At 39.7% G+C, this 19956-nt stretch overlaps 1 protein-coding gene across 1 annotated transcript in view; it reads left to right on the top strand.

Annotated features, from left to right (window-relative positions):
- LOC140464684 (tudor domain-containing protein 5-like) overlaps positions 1-12930 on the top strand; it is a 41159-nt gene extending 28229 nt beyond the window's left edge. Inside the window, exons 14-18 of the mRNA XM_072560087.1 lie at positions 2457-2627; positions 3801-3957; positions 6393-6458; positions 8617-8862; positions 11576-12930. Of these exons, the coding sequence (XP_072416188.1) occupies positions 2457-2627; positions 3801-3957; positions 6393-6458; positions 8617-8843 (621 nt within the window). The 3' untranslated portion in view covers positions 8844-8862; positions 11576-12930. The remainder of the gene's footprint in view (positions 1-2456; positions 2628-3800; positions 3958-6392; positions 6459-8616; positions 8863-11575) is intronic.
- The last annotated feature ends 7026 nt before the right edge of the window (positions 12931-19956 follow it).

The following is a 19956-nucleotide window of genomic DNA, read 5'->3' as shown; positions in this document are numbered from 1 at the left end:
GACCAAAAACCCTGGCCACTCTGCCCTGAGAAATTGGTGGACTGTGTTCATTGGGTACCCATGCTTTTTGAATACACTGCATTGATTTTCCTCTGTGCTCTCCACTCTCCCCTACATCAAAGACATTTCAGAAATGACAGCCAGACTACTCAGACCCCTTAGATCATGGTAGCCCACAAACCCACCAACGCACTAAAACAGCAGCTAATGAACTTGAAAGACCCTATACAGACAACAAGCAAAACTAATGTCACGTACAAAATACCATGCAAGAACTGTAACAAACACTATATTGGATAACAGGCAGAACACTAGCCACCAAGATGCATGAACATCAACTAGCCACAAAACAACATGACCCTCTCTCACTAGTATCCTTATACAGACAAGGAAGGACACCACTTTGACTGGGACAACGCATCCATCCTCGGACACGCCAAACAGAGACTTGCACGAGAATTCCTAGAAGCATGGCCTTCCAACTGGAACTCTATGACCAAACACATTGACTTGGATCCCATTTATCACCCTCTGAGAAAAAGAACAAGAAATGACACCACCAACCCAAGGAAACCCAAACATATAAATAGAAAGCAGGAAACAACAGCAGTGCTTCATCCAGAGGCTCACTGAAGATATTACCAAGTATGGTAACAAAATGTCTGAAAATGAACCTTCCAGCTCAGCGAGGAAACCTACACCCATTGGTAGTGATCTTTCAAGAATCACTGGAGTTAGAGAGGGTTCCAAAGGTTTGGGAATTAAACAATATAACACCCCTTTCAAGAAGATCTGTCGGCAGAAGACAGAAAATGAGTATGTTGGTTAGTCTGACCTCAGTCGTTGGTTAGATTTTAGAGTCCATTATTAAGGACAAGATTGTGTAGTACTTGGAGGGTACATTGAAAATAAGAGGCGCGATGAAACTCCGATGTCCTTGCATACCAGTTACTGCAAGTAAGTGTGCAGGTGCAGCAGTGATGAAAAAGGCAAATGGTATGTTGACCTTCATAGCATGATGATTCAAATACAAGAGCAAGGATGTCTTGCAACAGTTGAACAGGTCATTGGTAAGATCGCATCTACAGTATTGTGTGCAGTTTTGATCTCCTTATCTGAGAAATTATGTTCTGGCTATGGAGGAAGTGAAAGAAAGATTTACCAGACAGATTCCTGGAATGGTGGGTTTGGTGTATGAAGAAAGATTGGATTGGTTAGGTTACATTTGCTGCGGTTTAGAAGAATGTGGAAGGATCTCCTAGAAACCTATAAAATTCTAACAGAGCTTGACAGGGTTGGTACAGCAAAGTTCAGTACTGGGTCCACTTTTGTATTAATAATTTTGGATGAAAGTATGAGGCATGGTTAGTAAGTTTGTGGATGATATCAAAATTGGTGGTATAGTGGACAGCAAAGTAGGTTATCTAAGATTACAAAGCCTTGATCAATTGGATCAATGGGCTGAGGAATGGCAGATGGAGTTTAATTTGGATAAGTACTAGACATTCCATTTTGGTCAAATAAACAAGGGCAGGACTTATACAATTAATGCTAGGGCCCTGGGTAGTGTTGTATAACAGACACCTATGGGTTCAGGTACATAATTCTTTGAAATTTGTCACAGATTGACAGGGCGGTTAAGAAGGTGTTTAGCATTGCTCAGACCTTTGTGTGAAGGCATTGGGATATTATGTTGAGATTGTTCAGGACACTGGTGAGGCCTCTTTTGGAGTACTGTGTGGAGTCCTGGTCGCCCTGCTACAGGAAGGACATTATTAAATTGGAGAGGGTTCAGAAAAGATTTATCAGAATGTTGCTGGGACTGGAGGGTTTGAGTTATATGGATAGACTGGGACTTCCTTTTACTGTTGTGTAACAGGTTGAGGGGTGACCTTCTAGAGGAGTTTATAAGATTGTGAGGGGCATAGATAAGGTGAATAGTAAGGTCTTTTCCCTAGAGTGGGGCAAGTTTAAAACTAGGGGGCATATTTTTAAGGTGAGTGGAGAAAGTTTTTAAAAAGGACGTAAGTGGCCACTTTTGAACAGAGGGTGGTTCATGTGTGGAAGGAACTGCCAGAGGATGTGGTGGACACAGATGCCGTTACAACATTTAAAAGACATTTGGATAAGTGCATGAATGGCAATTTTTGATATGGGCCAAATTCAGGGAAATGAGACTACTTCAGTTTGGGAACATGGTTGATGTGGACTAATTGAACCAAAGGGTCTGTTTCCGTGCTGTATGACTCTATAACTAATCCATCAGGCCTTGACATCCATAATTATCATGTGAAGATGATGTTTTCTATTACTCTGTCAGCTTTAATAATGGGACAATTTATTCTATAAAGTTGACCACTCACCACAGTGCTTTAAAATATGTCAATTGCCACCGATTACAGACATGTATAATTCTGTACTCACAAACAACCTTTAACAGAGAATTTCTTTCACAGGATTTTGAATCACTAATCTATGACTTGCCATATTTGGAGCCATATTCATTTTGCTCTGTTACTCCAGTTGAAGACAATTGTAAATCTTTGAAGATGTCTGTACTGGGACTGTCTGAAGAGGTTGAATATAATGAACTCCCAGCACTAGAGGTGGTGGTGGAGGAAAAGCAAGTAGGTGTTTATCAGAAATTGGAATTGATTACTCTAAATGTGCTAATTGACAACCAACCTGAGCACACTGCTGTATTACAAAATGAGCTAATGATGGCTCAATGTGGTGTGCCAGTAGAGTTAACTGGTTTCTATTTGTCACAAGGCATTTTACATGCCCAGATGTTAAAAAAACAGATTTTGTAGCCCTGAAGAGTATTTGCAAATTATGTAAAAGTAGAGTTGGAAAAGTCTGCTTCTAACATATGTTAAGAGGTTCTTACTATTTGCCCAAGATGAAACCATTGCAACATTTAAAAGACATCTGGATGGGTATATGAATAGGAAGGGTTTGGAGGGATATGGGCTGGGTGCTGGCAAGTGGGACTAGATTAGGTTGGGATATCTGGTCCGCATGGACGAGTTGGACCGAAGGGTCTGTTTCCATGCTGTACATCTCTATGACTCTATGAAGTTCCAAGGTTTCATTATCCCTTTCACTGGTTGTCCTGCCTGTGTTACTCTCACTGACTGTGAAGCTGCTGGAAATCCTGTCCCCCTAGTGTTCATGCCACCAGATTCACAAGTCCCAATCTGCACACCCAACAAATCTGTGTTAAGGTAATAATAACAAAGAAAAGGTTATTTTTAATGTATCATTACTCTAAATTGATGAATATGACCTCCAATAAGTACATCTCCAAAGTGAAATTGAACTGAGTGAAGAACCTATTACGTTTGCAAACATGCCAGAAATTATAGCATATGACCTAACATATTTCGTATGAAGTAGATGATTATTGTACTGCTTGGATTTGAGGAGAAGGTAACTCTTCCCAAAAATTTATCTCTCACAATGTCAGTGGAATTATGTTCCTTAGTTTTCTGTTGGGATGTTTCTTCTAGTTATTTGGATAAGATGAAAGTGCTAGAATTAGGCAGACTTTGAAGACACAAAAGGTCATTTGACTTCACAACCCAAATTCTTCAAACTCAGATGATGCTTTGCATTTCTTATGCCAAAATATTTTAGATTGAGTAATGGTCTGTGTACCTGAAGTGGGTAATAATGCATAACTCTGTAATACAAAACATTTCTTGACACACTGGTTTGAATTACTGTACTTCTTGATGAAGAAGTGATCAAAGTTTACCATATGTTCGTCTTGTTATTGACTGTATCTGTAATTCTAGCAGGAGCTGTGCTGTGAATCATTGAACAGCATGGATCGTCTGGAAAATTCAGAGAACAAGTTAAAAACACAGGATGAGTTCTATATCTCTATTATTGATACTAAGCATTCTGCAGAGTCAGGTAATGCAGAAATTCCAAGTGTGTATGACAAGTCTGGTGAGTAGAGCAATCTACTATCAAAGTATATTGGAGAATTGGATATTTCTGAACTGAGCAGTGTTCTTTATTTGAGAGATGAAATATTACAGCTGTGTATTGTTTTATAGAATTTAACGATTGTAAGGCTCCGCTATCTTGGAAATGTGTGGGAGAGGACTGATCATCAGCAAGATAAAATCAGCAGTACTGAATGCTGTGCAATCATAACATTTTGTAATAATTTTTAGCTTCACAATTGGCTTTGCAACCCTCCCAACTTGGCTGAGTTGGTAAAGGCACTGGAAAATATGGCAGTGGGCCATAATAGACGAGAACATGCATGTTAAATTCCTGGTGTGCTGCCAAGTTGTCTGATCTGAACTGGAATTACAGTAGAAGTACTAGAGCTTGATTTTGATATGCTTGTAATATAAAGGATAATAATTGATCCTGGATCCTGTTTCTGCCTGCTATATAAAGATATAACGTATTTGCATAGAGATGTTGAATAAGGTCTGCCTTGGTAGTGATCATCACATCATTAGAGGCATAGAGTTATACAGCACAGAAACAGGCCCTTCGGTCCAATCAAATATAATCCCAAGCTAAATTCATCCCATCTGCCAGCTCCTGGCCCGTATCCCTCCAAACCTTTCCTATTCATGTACCTTTCCAAATGTCTTTTAAACATTGTAATTGTACCCACATCCATCACTTCCTCAAGTTCATTCCATATGCAAACCACCTTCTAACATTTTATTTGTTCCTCAGGTCGTCTTTTAAATCTTTCTCCTCTCACCTTAAAAATGTCTTCCCGAGCCTTGAAATACCCCTCCTAGGGAAAAGACAACTACCATCAACTCTATCTAAATTCCTCATTATTTTATAAACTTCTATACCTCTCAACCTCCTACCCCCCAGTGAAAAAGGTCCCAGCCTATCCAGCGTTTCTTTACAATTTAAAGCTTCCACATCTTGGGAAATACGGTCTATGCATATGAGATTTGCATATGAGGATCAACCACTTGGGCTGGGTTTTGTAGCACATTTAGTGACAGTTGAACAATACTGCCAAATGGTTGGAAAATAAAATGAAAGATTTGTAAAGCAAAATATTTTAATTTTACAATTAATGATTTTGCAGATTTAGTAAAAGTTTTTTCATATTCTATTGAAAATAGTACTGGAGCTAGGTTTGCATTTAGTTATGCAATTCTTAATTTGTAATGTTCAGTAATAAAACTCCTCTCTACAGATCCTGCAATACGCTTCCTTTACAGAGGAAAAATTGAATTCTGATGAGAGACTTTTGCCTTTTCAAATTCTTACTGGTCTTTTCAAGTGGGCGGCACGGTGGCACAGTGGTTAGCACTGCTGCCTCACAGCGCTTGAGACCCGGGTTCAATTCCCGCCTCAGGTGACTGACTGTGTGGAGTTTGCACGTTCTCCCCGTATCTGCGTGGGTTTCCTCCGGGTGCTCCGGTTTCCTCCCACAGTCCAAAGATGTGCAGGCTAGGTGAATTGGCCATGCTAAATTGCCCGTAGTGTTAGGTAAGGGGTAAATGTAGATGTAGGGGTATGGGTGGGTTACGCTTTGGCGGGGCGGTGTGGACTTGTTGGGCCGAAGGGCCTGTTTCCACACTGTAAGTAATCTAAGTAATCTAATCTAAAAAAATATGTAATATATTCTGTATTAGAGAGGCATTATTTATTTTCTTGTACAGGTGTCACGTCAAATTTTTAATTTGCTCTTCAAGGAGGTGGTTGTGGTACTGGTATTTTGTGTAAAACATTGCACTGCTGTCTTGTCAATACAGCTTGAGTTATTCGGGAAAAATATTTGGATGGCAAGAACAAGTTAAAACTGGCATTTTTATTTCGTGTTAAAACTGGCAAAATTATTTGAAATTTACAGCTTATCTTGGTCAGGCTGGTTTACAGCTCCTCTTGCCTAGCTCCTGAACAATAAATGGCTCAAGAGGAGTTTGCTGCTCTCATCAACGTAACTGCTAGATTGTGTACTGGAGTCTCTGTATTTGTTTAAAGTGCCATTTTTGCCATTAAGTGAAAAAATTTGATAAACAGTTTGCATCAACAGAAGTAATCTGTGAAACATGGCAATAGAGGACTGAGACAACTATCCACATTTAAGTTGAGAAACTTGAATTATCCATTAATTGCTGTTAACAACTAGGAATCCTTTACATCCTAGATAATTAAGATTTCAGTGAAGTTTGAACACTTCCACTGATGGACAAAGTTGTCAGTGTATTGTCAAAAGATGCTACTCTGTTTAGCCGAAATAAATATCCCTCGATGGAAGTACAGGACAATGTCATATGACCAATTTTTTTGGATGTACTTTAAAAAATTTTTAAAATTTGCAAAATATTCTGGGGTTTTTGTTGTAATTTAATAATCTTAATGAATAATGAATTTGTTATTGAATGCAGGTATTTCAGGTGAAAGTTTCAAACCAGAGAATATTCAGCCCTTTGTGAAAACAGATACCAAAAAAGGTAAATAGTTGGAATGTTGGATATAGCTGTTTAACTGCACTTTTACTTCAGATTAACTGAGAGTCCAACTCTCCTCTGAATATTCCTGCTGTTCTGAAAATATTTTCCATTCCATACAGCGCTCCTCTTGAACAAGTCACTTGACTGATAAGAAAGTGAGGGGGGGATGTGTTGTTCTTTAAGCTGCCCCTCCTGAAATAGGCTTTGTCTACGAACTTGAGAGAAAATCCTAATGTCAGTTTGCATTCATACAACATCATTTAAATCCTTCAACATGACAAAGCACTTGAAAAATATTGAGAGTTTTTTTTGTACATACGATGTAGGCAAGTATTGTGATAAATGTGAAAAGTCTGTTTGGCGGTGATTGATGGAAGTCACCGCCACTTTGGGCATGAGCCCTTCATCTGGAATGATGAAGAGCTTATGCTCAAAACGCCGTCTCTGCTGCTCCATAGATGCTGCCTGACCTGCTGTGCTTTTCCAGCGTCACACTTTACAACCCTCACTCTCCAGCATCTGCAGTCCTCAATTTCTCCTAGTAATTGAGGGAAGGATGTTAAACAGAATTTCCTGTTCTCTGAATAATGTCATGGAGCATTCTGTTGCCATTCATTGTTCCCTGTGTGGAAAACTGAGAAGGTAGATGTCAGCTTAATTTTTAAGCTCCCATCTGAAAATGAACGATAACCAAGCAAGTCAAGCTGGCATACAGTGAGCGTATGCTTTCAGTTCTCAGTATATTGAAGCTCCACGTTATTGAATTTGACTGCCTAGGATGAGCCATTTTAAAATGACACACTTCCTAGTTTGTGCAAATCCCTGCTCAGTTGGGCAATATGAAGTTACTGCTTACAGTAATCCACACACCTTAGCTGGATGCCAGTACTTGGACATCCTCTAAGAGATAGTTGACAAGCTCAGATTGAAACCGGTAATTGATCCCTCTGTTTTATTGCTTCGCACATTTGTATGTCATGTAAATACAGCCAAATAAAGATGCATTACCTTGCCCAAATATCAATTCTAATCTGCTATTTAAGCACATGTCTGTAAGGCTTGACTGTGCATTACAAATTGTTTTGTTCTCAAATGTCTAAGCTTAATTAAGATGTTAATCGATATAAACATGATTTGTATTTCAAAATGTTTTTATTTAAATTGCCGTTTTCAAAGTTGCTGATATGATTTTTAACAGTGAAATTGTTTTATTTGAAGCTATTAATCTTATTGTTGTACCACCCATGTAACAAGCTTTTATCTTCCCTATTTCATAAATATCTACAAATAGAATATCTCTAAACACTTGGTAAGGTATCGCCTGGTTAGGAAAAAAGTGAGTTATCAGGGTGGATCACAAGTGTTAGCTTGGTTCTCTTAACTGAGTTGATGTAAATAGGTGAAGCAATGAGAAATTAATATAAACAAATGTGAAATATGTGCATAGACAATATTGAACAGTGTACAGAATGTGTCAATATCCCCTTAGGACAAGTAGGAACATGCTATAAATGTAACTTGAAATGTATTGTTAGAATACATTCCAGGAATGATGTTAAAATAGCTCGAAGATGAGGTTGAAAAGAGCTACAATTCTAAAATTCAATGCGCAACATCGTTCTCCTTTTTAAGACAACAAAACTCAATACTACCCATGAAATTGGCTTTCCCTTGATGGAATGTTTGCTGCATTTTTAATTTTTTTTTTGAAAAAGGAGTGAAATGTTCAGGAATGGTCCCTTCTTGACTCAATCAAAATAGATCTCTGGGAGAGGAAGGTGGAAATGGGTTTAGGAGCGCGTGGGGGTGGGAGGAATACACTGTTCTTTACCCCTCAGGGATGTTTGTGTGTTGAACTGATCTCTTGACCAAGGAAGGTTGCCCAAGATATGGGCAAGGAGGAAGTGGCTAAAAGTGGAGAAAGAAGAAGCTGCACAAGAGAAAGAAAATTGAAATAACACAAGTATAAAGATTTGAGAAGAAAATACATAATCTTCAAATAATTTTAAAACTCTAACTGAATCAGTCTGGTTGAATAGAAATGAACATCTGGGCAAACCATGCAGACCAATGCATTATTTGACAAAGCACATCACAATTTTAGATTGCACTAGAATGTATCAGTTGATAAAATATACATTTTTTTTTCTCCAAATAGTTTCAAGCTGCACTTCTGAAACACTGCAAGAGGAATCCATCCATTCTTTACTCAGCAATGTCCAAGAGGAACCAACTCCAGTGTTGCCTGTATTATCTACTTCAGCCAGGCAGAGTAAATTTCACGTACCTCTGAGCGCTTCATCGGCAGCACTAGGCCCCTCGGCACGTATGGCAGGAGCGCTTCATTGTTTATCATGGCTGTCAATAATGAACAAAAAGCTGTAACCTTCACAGTTCCAGGCAGGTAAAAGACTTTTTGCATGTGATGTGGAAACAAAGGCGTTGTTGGTGCACAGTCTTGTCAGCTGGTTTCACTCTTGCTCTCTGTCTGTATGTCTGTCATGTTCTCACGCCCTTGCACTCACATTCTCAATATCTTTGGACAAAAGGCTTATATTTTTCTCCTTAAAGGCATTTATATAGCTCTGACTAAACATCAGTGGCACCAATAGTTATGGAATGCATCAAAACAATGATTTTGCTATAAACTTATATTTTTACCTGACAAAAAGATGGGATTGGAGGTTTGTTTTCGTCTTAATCAATTCTCCCATGTACATTCTTGTAATATTTTTACACTTCTTACAATCATGCATATTTCAGTGAAGAAGCCAAGGCTGTAACATTGGGTTGTGGAATTTTCTATCACTGGCAAGACAACTTCCTTCACAAACATTCACATTAGGAGGAGGTATACACATTTGGCTCCTCAAGCCAGGTCTGCCATTTAGTAAGATCGTGGCTGATCTGACTATAACTTCAACTCTGCTTCCTACTTACCCCAATTATCCTCTCATTCTTAAATAACAAGGGAGTCAATCAATCTCTGCCTTTTAAAAAATATTTAGTGACCTAGGCTTCACTGTTTTCTTTGGAAGAATGTTCCAAAAACTCTCCCTCACCCCTACCTTAAAATGGGAGACCCTTTTTTTAAAACTGTGTCCCTAGTACAGGATCTAGTAAAGATATATTTCAATAAGGTTGCCTTTTCCCCTGTTCCCATTAGTGGTTTAAATTTAGTAACAAGTCAAGTTTCTCCAGGTATTCAACACTAGTGATGTAGCAGGGGAAATAACCAATTCAAAGTATTCTCTCACTGAACCAGAAAGTGAAAAATCACTGATCATCTTCACTCTTAACTTAAGTTTTCTTATAGTGAATTAAATAATTGTGATTACATTAAAGGAGAAGTTAAAATATTTATAAGCTTGTAAATTTACAAATATGAGTGTAAATGATAGGAAAAATTTAACTTCCACTTGTAAAATCACCTTTTCAAGGGCTGTGTGAGGCATTTTAGCAATCATGTAAACTTAAGACCCTGTTTATAACGTAGACCAACAGCCCCTAGAGTCTCCTTTACCATTCAATAAGATTACACCTGATCAAGTCTTGCCTTAACTCCAGTTTTCCACCTGTTCCTTGTAATGCTTGACTTCCTTATAGTTCAATATCTGTCCATCTGTATGTTAAATCCATTCGATGATTCATCGTCTAACTCTCTAGGGTAGAAATTTCCAAAGCTTTACAACCTTCCAAGAGAAGAATTTCTGTATTTCCGTCTTAGTTGGATAACAGCAGAAATGTGGTAAAAACAATGATGCAGATGAACATCTTCGGGACACCCGCACCAATCACCCGTGGCCCAATATTTCAACTCCCCCTCCCACTCTGCCGAGGACATGGAGGTCCTGGGCCTCCTTCATTGCCTCACCACCAGAGGCCTGGAGGAAGAATGCCTCATCTTCCGCCTCGGAACACTTCAACCCCAGGGCATCAATGTGGACTTCAACAGTTTCCTCATTTCCCCTTCCCCCACCTCACCCTAGTTCCAAACTTCCAGCTCAGCACTGTCCTCATGACTTGTCTGGACTTGTCCTACCTGCCTATCTCCTTTTCCACCTATCCACTCCACCCTCTCCTCCCTGACCTATCACCTTCATCCTCTCCCCACTCACCCATTGTACTCTATGCTACTTTTTCCCCACCCCCACCCTCCTCTAGCTTATCTCTCCACGCTTCAGGCTCACTGCCTTTATTCCTGATGAAGGGTTTTTGCCCAAAACATTGATTTCGAAGCTCCTTGGATGCTGCCTGAACTGCTGTGCTCTTCCAGCACCACTAAGCCAGAACAGCAGAAGTGTGTTTATTCAGAAACTCTGCCCCCTAGCTCTGGATTCCGCAGGGAAAAGCTTCCTTTCATTGACCACGCTGACAGCCACCTCAGATCTGTTATGTTTAAATTAGATCACGCCTCTCTTTCTAATGAACTCCGGTGAGTGTGGGCCCAAATTGCTCAATCTTTTTTATTATGAGACAACACCTTCAAACTGTTAAACAGCCTTAATCTGATCTACCTCCAAGGCAAGTATATTCCTTTTGCACACAGCATTCCAGGTGTGCTCTCAAGTAATAGCCTGTGCAATTGTGGCAGAACTTCCTGCTTTTGTATTCAATCTGCCCCCCCCCCCTCCCCAAAGTGTAACATTCCATTTGCCTTACGAATCATTTACTGTGCCTGCATATTAATGCTGTTTCATATTTGAGAATTTCCAGACCCCTCTACTGTAGCAGTTACACTCATTCCCAAACTGGCTGAGGTTACCATGAGGAATTTTCCTTCCCCACCACTAAGTATAGTAGTGACTCTTAAAACACCACTGTTGTCTCACTGTAATATTAAGACTCTGGTGAATTTACCTTTTTGTATGGCTGAGCAGGGACTGTAACTCCTAGAGAAGTGGAGAAGCATTGGTGATATGGGACTTCAACAGCACTGTAGCAATTTTCAGATTCAAGGGTTTAGATGACTTATTTATAAATGGTAATGCTTTCTGTCAGAGTGACCTTCTAGTTTTCAGATATTCGTTCTATATCTGACCGGATTGTACTTTTAAATCATTCCCAGGTATTCATATTGTTTTTCTAATTGAATGTTTCGAAATTTACAACTTCAGGAACTCAGCCTGCGTTAGTTGGAACACTACTTGGCCACCAAGTCTGCGTTAGAAAGGATACCTCTTTGATGCTCCAGGCCTGCATTATACACATTGCATGGTTTGGAGAGTTTACTTTCAAAAGATTGAATGTCAAACTGACAAAAGCCCGTGTTTCAAAATGCTCACTTTGTCAAAACATTTCACGTGATTGAGAATTTTTTTTTGCCGTACTATCGGTTTTATTTTGCGTTCTTGAACAAAGGAAACATTGTATACAAAGGATGTGATCTTGATCTTTGTTGTTCCTATTATAGAAATTTTTTTCTGAAAAGTTTTATAAGTTACTATACAGTTTCAGAGAATTAGGATTTTCTTTTACTTTGGGAAAGGAATGTTTTACTGGTGAATGTTGATTCTATTGAAAGAAGAAATGACTGAAGCTAGTTTACCCGTGGAATTGAAGTTGAAATTATTTACATTATTTGCACTGAATGGAATGCTGCTGATATTCAGCTCAAATGCTTGTCATTCTCAGTAAGCTTTAATATCCTCTTCTGTTGTTGCATTATCTGTACAGTTTAATTTGTATATATGAAAAGAATTCTCCTGTTTTTTTTTTTTTGCTGACCACAATGAAACCATTTGCCCCTTTCAGATGCCTAGGTACAGAAACTGCACAATAAGCTGCCTGCACAGATAGCTGTATCCTGGACAACCTTCGCAGTAGCTCAGTTGGTAGCACTTTGGCTTATAAAGTTCTAGGTTCAAGTCCTTTTTCCAGAACTTGAGCATACAAATCAAGGCTGCCATTCAGTGCATCACTGGGATGTCCTGGCGTGTCATTGATGCCAATCTTTCAAATCATGGCATCATACCATGACTTCATTTGCCTGCTCTGAAGTAAGTGAAAATGGGAAAAAAGAAACTGAACACTTTTTGAAGAAGAGCAGCTTGCATTCTGGCCAATATTTATCCCTCAATCAATATCACATAAATAGCAGCTTATCTTGTGATAATTTTCACAATGCCGTTTATTGGAGTTTGCTGGTGTGCAGAAGTGGAGTCTTATTTCCTACGCTGCAACAATGACTACACTTCAAAAGCACTTAATTGGCTGTAAAGTACTTTGAGTCTAGCAGTAGTTGGGAAAATCAGTGTGTAAATACGAGTTTTCTTCCTCCCTCTAAGTTTACGCTGGCTTACTCATTCTTGAAATTTTGTATCTTCAAATGCCCCCTTCCCCCAAATAAGATTAACAGTTATTGGCATGTAACTGTTACCAATTATATTCAAACTTGAATAGATTTGATGTGGAGGTGCTGGTGTTGGACTGGGGTGGACAAGATCAGAAATCGCTCAGCACCAGGTTATAGTCCAACAGGTTTATTTGAAATCACAAGCTTTTGGAACACTGCTCCTTCATCAGGTGAAGTCAGGACTTCATCTGATGAAGGAACAGCGCTCCAGAAGCTTATGATTTCAAATAAACCTGTTGGGCTATAATCTGGTGTCATGTGACTTCTGACCTTAAATAGATTTAACTCAGACCTTTGCACTGAGCAAAAAAAATCTTAGTTCTATTATACTGGATGAATTGAAACATAGTGTACAAATTTTAGACACCATTAAAATTCAAGGGCTGGAGAGGGAGATCATTTAGCTCAGTTGGCTCGATGGCTAACATGGTTACAAAATTATAAGCCCACAGTGTGAGTCCATTCCCTTTATGGTGACCCTATGTCCTCACTTATGCTTATAGATTAGATACCTTTAAGCTGTACGTAACCAATTGACTCTCACATGGACAGTGATGTCTATGATTCTTTCTGGACTACAGCCCCAGAACATACAATGGGTACAATGTTATTTTAGCCTCCATTTCAGATAGTCTCTCTCACAAAGTCTTAAAACATATAGGTAGACTTTATCGAGCTCTGTTGGTGCTTGGGTTTGATTCCTATGTGATATTAGCTTGAGTTTAGTTAAGTGTAGGCTCTCAGAACATAATATATTCCTACACCATCTATAACTGCTTACTCAATATCATGACTCAGAATAAAATGATTGGTGTAGGAAATGAGAAATATTTATGCTACAGTTAGCTTTAGCAAATGAGGCCTTATTGGCAAGAGAAATTAGCTTTTTTGACAAACTGTACCTGACCTAGGATTTCTTGATGTTGCCATTTAATGTGCTAATATCATTTACTTAAATGGATACATCTTAACACCAACTGCAAATAAAAAGATCCCCCATAGTTCAAATAAAAAAATGGATCTGGATTAAATTCAGGGATTACACTATTTTGACACATCTGTGAACCTGTTTTTTTTTTGCTTTGGTTTACTGCTGATAAAAAGTACTGATTGATGTTAGTTGGCAGCAATATTATAATTTTTGAAATTTTGGTTCTGTTATATGTAAATAAAGAACGAGGATTCAGTCATTGTCACACTTGTTCTGTAAAATGCTTGCTGGCTGCCAATTGGGATCTGTGAGCAGAAACAGCTATTCCAAATAAATCTTCAATCTTGCAAGAGGTGATCTGATATCTGTAGATTTCTTATGCTGTAAAGCTCCCTGCATTTCTCACCCAAATATATTAGCTCTCTGCCACTCCGCTGTTTGAGCAATGCCACTACTGTTCCAGTATTTCAGTCAGGGGTTTTGTTTATTTGAGAATTTCATAAGCGAATGCTAATTGGTGATTTATAATGGTGTGAGGACCTAACAAGGCTAAACTCAACCCTGTCCTTTTTTTATGTTGATGTCCATTTTTAAGCAGCAGTCCTACAATTCCATTATTAGCAAATAAGGATTCTAGACCTCCTTATAAGACCACAAGATTTGGGAGCAGAATTGGCCACTTAGGCCATTCAACCTCGGTGATATTTTTCAATTCAATTCTCCTGCCTTCTCTCAGCAACTCTTGATCCCCTCACGAATCAAAAACCTATCTATCTCTGCCTTAAATACACTCAATGACCTGGCCTCCATAGGCTTTTGTGGCAGTGAGTTCCACAGATTCACTACCCTCTGGCTGCAGACTTTCCTCCTCCTCCACATTGTAGAGGGTCAACCAAAGAAACAAAACAAAAGAAAATTTACAACCCAAGAACAGGCCCTTCAGCCCTTCCAGCCTGAGCCGATCCAAATCTACTGTCTTAAACCTATCACCCAATTCCTAAGCATCTGTATCCCTTTGCTCCCCACCTACTATGCATCTGTCCAGACGCATCTTAAATGAATTTACCGTGCCTGCCTCTACTACCTCTGCTGGCAATGTGTTACAGACACCCACCTGTGTAAAGTACTTGCCGCGTGGATTCCCCCTTAAACGTTTCACCTCTCACCTTGAAAGTGTGACCTCTTGTTATTGAATCCTTCACCTGGAAAAAAGCTAATCTCTATCTCCCCTGTCTATACCTTTCATGATTTTGTAGACCTAAATCAGGTTCCCCCCCCCCCCATCTCCTTTTTTCTAATGAAAACAAACCTAACACACACAACCTCTCTTTGAAGCTAGCACCTTCCTTACCAAGCAACGTCCTCATAAACCTTCTCTGCACCCTCTCCAAAGCATCCACATCCTTTTGGTAATGTGGTGACTAGAACTGTACACAGTATTCTAGATGTGAACCAACATCGTGTACAATTTCAACATGACCTGCCAGCTCTTATACTCAATACCCTGTTGGATGAAGGCAAGCATATCATATGCATTCTTGACCACTCTATACCCCTGTGCAGTAACCTTCAGGGTACAATGGACCTGCACTCCCAGATCTCTCTGCTCATCAACCTTTCCCAAGGCTCTTCTGTTCATTGTATAATTCGCTCTAGAATTAGACTTCCCAAAATGCATCGTCTCACATTTGTCTGGATTGAACTCCATCTGCTGCTTCTCCGCCCAACTCTCCAGTCTATCTATATCATCCTGTATTCTCGGACAGTCCCTTATGCTTTCTGCTACTCCACCAATCTTTGTCATCTGCAAACTTGCTGATCATACCAACAGTGCCTTCTTCCAGATCATTTATGTACGTCACAAACAGCAGTGGCCCCAGCAGTGATTCCTGTGGAACACCACTGGTCACCTTTCTTCATTTTGAGAAACTCCCTTCAACTGTTACTCTCTGTCTCCTGTTGCTCAACCTGTTCTTTATCCACTTAGCTAGAACACCCTGCACACCATGTGACTTCACTTTTTCTATTAGTTTACTATGGGGAACTGACATCTACAGCCCTTTCTTCATCTATGAACTTGATCACTTTCTCAAAGAACTCTATTGTTGGTAAGGCATGATCTCCCCTGCACAAAACCATGTTGCCTATCACTGATAAGCCCATTCTTTTCTAAATATAAATAGATCCTATCCCTCAGTACCTTCTCCAGCAACTTTCCCACCACTGACGTCAGGCTCACTAGTCTGTAGTTACCCGGAATATCCCTACTATCCCTCTTGTACAGGAGGGCGATATGAGCAACCCTCCAGTCCTCTGGCACCTCACCTGTATTTAAGGATGCTACTAAGATATCTGTCAGGGCCCCAGCTATTTCCTCTCTTGCCTCACTCAGCAACCTGGGATAGATCCCATCCGGTCCTAAGGATTTGTCCACCTTAATAACCTCTAATGTACCCAACACATCTTCCCTACTTATGCCAACATGATCCAGACTGATCAAACGTTTATCTCTAATCTCAACATTCATCATGCCCCTCTCCTCAGTGAACACTGATGCAAAGTAATCATTCAGAATCTTACCCATTTTCTCAGGTTCGACACACCGCCTTCCTTCATTATCCTTTAGTGGACCAATCCTTTCTCTACTTACCCGCTTACTTATATAAGAATAAAAGGCTTTGAGATTCTCCTCAATTCCACTTGCTAAAGGTATTTAATGACCCCTTTAGCCCGCTTGATTTCTCATTTAAGACTGGTCTTACTTTTCCGATATTTCTGCAGGGCCCATTCTGTTCTTAGCTGCCTGGGCCTTATGTACGCTTCCCTTTTCCTTTTGGCTAGTCATACGGTTTCTTCTGTCATCCATGGTTCATGAATCTTGCCTTTCCTATCCTTTACCTTCAACGGGACATGCCTATCCTGCACTATCTTTAACCTATCTTTGAAAGCTTCCCACATATCAAATGTGGACTTTTCTTCAAATATCTGTATCCAATCCACAATTCCCAGATCCTGCCTAGTTTTGACCTTGGTCCAGTTTAGTACTCTTCCCTCAGGACTACTCTCATCTTTGTCTATGAGTATTCTAAAACTCACTGTTTCCAAAGAAATCCCCCATCACAACTTCTACCACCTGTCCTGGCTCGTTCCCCAGTACACCAGATCCTATATGGCCCCTTCCCTCGTCGGACTATTGCCATACTGCTCTGGAACACTCTCCTGGACACTTCTTACAAATGCTGCCCCATCCAGACCTCTGACACTAAGTGTATCCCAGTCAATGTTGGGAAAATTAAAATCTATCACCACTACCCTATTGCCTCTATATCTTTCCATAATCTGTTTACCTATTTGTTCTTCTACCTCACACTCACTGTTGGGAGGCCTGTAATACAACCCTAACCATGTAACTGCACCCTTCTTATTTCTCAGCTCCACCCATAATGCCTTACTACTCAAGCCCTCCATAGTGTCCTCCTTTAGCACAGCTGTGATATCATCCCTGACCAGCATTGAAACTCCACCACCCCCCTTTTACTCCCCCCCCCCCCCCCCCACCCCATGTCCTGTCTAAGTGGAACCCTTCACCCTGAGGCCGTGCCCTCAAGTCTTTATGTCTCCGACTTGTGAAAACATCTTCTCAATGTCCACTCTATCCATGCCTCTCGGTATTCTGTTTCAATGAGATCCAGACCCCCACCCCCACCCACCACCACTTATAAATTCCATCAAGCACAGAGTCCTCAGCCGCTCCTCATATGACCAGGGTCATTCTTGTGAACCTCCTCTGGACTCTTTCAAAGACCAGCACATCCTCCCTTAGATTATGGGGCCCAAATTGGCTCTCAATATTCCAAATGCTGTCTGACCAGTGCCTTGTACAGCAATATAATCTAGTTTAACACATCAGTGCTGTGCCAGAGGAGTGCTGAATTGTTGAGGGTGGTGTTCTTCAAATGCAACACAAAACTAACAAAATGTTTATGCAAAAGAATCACTTAATTGTGTACTCTTAAATCTGATGATTTCAATTTTTTTTAATGCCAAATCCCACTTGTGTTGCTTAACCTTATTGGAAAATGTCATTTTTAGCACAAAAAAGACAGTTCCCGGGAATCAAATGAGTTAGAGCCTTTCTATTTCATTCCTCCCAAGTGGCAATTTTTTTTTCTATTTGACATCCTGGTGCATATGACTGAATAACATGATTATTGAGGACACTTAGATATTATAATGGATAAAAATGGGTGACCCAAAATTCAGACCTTCGAACAAGAAGTTAAAGACACAAAAATGTATTATGGTTGCACGGTCATATTAAGGAATCACAAAGAAACCTTTATGACACAGTTGTCTAATGGCAAATAATAGATGCTTTTATGGGGAAATGAGGAAATTATTTAAAAGAATTGGTTCAATAAAGGATAAATACCAGTAAATTGTTTAACACTGTGCTAATTATAGTGCAAAATACAGTACTAGATGGGAAGTTTTGGGCAGTTTGGATGCCAGACGCATGTATTGGAGAAATCAAGTCTGGAGATGCCAAAAATGTGGACAAGTGATTTGTCACCAGGCAATGTTGTGTGAGTGGAAATGAGTAGTCTTTGAGGTGCATATCACTTAAGAGGGAAAACTATTTCTCACTTGTGTTGAGGCATGCGATTTACTTTATTTTTGTTTGCTCCTCCTGTTTGCAAGAAGAACTTTGTAGATTTGTTCTGGTGTTTTAACATTGTTCCAATTCTTAAACTTTATTCTATCCTGGACAATTTTGCCAATGATTGACCTTGATTCCGTATTTATTGAATCTTTCCACAGTTTGAGGTAAATAGTAATACTTTGTTAAATACATGACAAAATCTAAAATGATGAATATGACTTCTGATTAATTCTAGTTAGTTCGGCATAAATTACCTAAGTTTTCTTTGTAACTACCTTTTTATTTTGTAAAATTTTTGTTACCGGTTCAGCCAGTAGGATTAATATAATTGCTTTGATTCCTGCTGTAAAATCTCCTCATATGCCATTGACTGGTCCATACATTCAAACACTAAAGTAGACCACGTGAAACCTAGGATATCTTGTTTCATGTAGTTAAACCTGAAATTCCATAACAATACTAGTCTCCAAGACTACGTATTTCCACCACATTAATACACTAACACACCTATTAACATTGAACACTGCCAACATCAATGGTTATTCACAATTTCCTGCAAAATTTCAATTTGATATTTCACTGTTAAAGATGCTATATAAATGATAGATGTTTGTATTAATATTCCATGTTTGACTGAAACTTGGCTCATGGATAAAGGCACCACACCCTCTAATCAAGTCTCTCAGCCTGGCTCATCTCATGAGCAATTTGGCTTTACCTGCAAAATTTATGGTTACATTTTCAGTACATTTGTTGAAGTCTTCATTTGTTGCCATCAGACTCCACTATTCCAAGGCAGTTATGAGCAGCCTCCCAACCACCTCAAATCTGTGTTCCTCAAGAACTTTGCTGTCTATTGCAAACAAACATGCTAGTGTTAAACCTAGCCATGTTTTCATAGAATGTCTTGTTCGAGTTTAATTAAATCTTCTCCCTCTAGGGATATTCCTCTATTGTCTTCCATATTATTTAATTTTATGTAAGATACTCTTGCCTATCATTCTGATGCTATGTTAGGAAATCTTTTAAAAGCAGTTGTTAGCTGTTAACAATGGGTGATAGCGTGTGGAGTGTGTGTCTGTAAGTGTGTGTTTGGGTGTCTGTGTGCGCGTCTGTGTATATGTGTGTACAGGAGTGCGTGTATGTATGTATGTGTGTGTGTGTATAGTGCAATGGTGGTCACCTGTAATGTGACATGAACCCAAGGTCCCGGTTGAGGCCCTCCCTATGGGTACCGAACTTTGCTATCAGCCTCTGCTCGGCCACTTTTCGTTGCTGCCTGTCCCGAAGTCTGCCTTGGAGGGGATGGTCACCCAAAGGTCAGAAGTCGAATACCCTGGACCACTGAAGTGTTCCCCAACTGGGAGGGAACACTCCTGTCTGTTGATTGTTGTGCGGTGCCCATTCATCCGTTGTCGTAGCCTTTGGGGAACACAACCCCCAACCCAGACAGAACACACACAAAGCCTCATATGCACACACATTTTGTGGGGTGAATTTGTACTTTCAGGGTTACATTGTACTTTGCTCAAAAACTGCATGCATTCAT

Source organism: Chiloscyllium punctatum, chromosome 40 (genome assembly GCF_047496795.1).
Source record: "Chiloscyllium punctatum isolate Juve2018m chromosome 40, sChiPun1.3, whole genome shotgun sequence".
Taxonomy (NCBI): Eukaryota; Metazoa; Chordata; class Chondrichthyes; order Orectolobiformes; family Hemiscylliidae; genus Chiloscyllium; species Chiloscyllium punctatum.
This window is presented reverse-complemented; position numbering and strand designations above follow the sequence as displayed.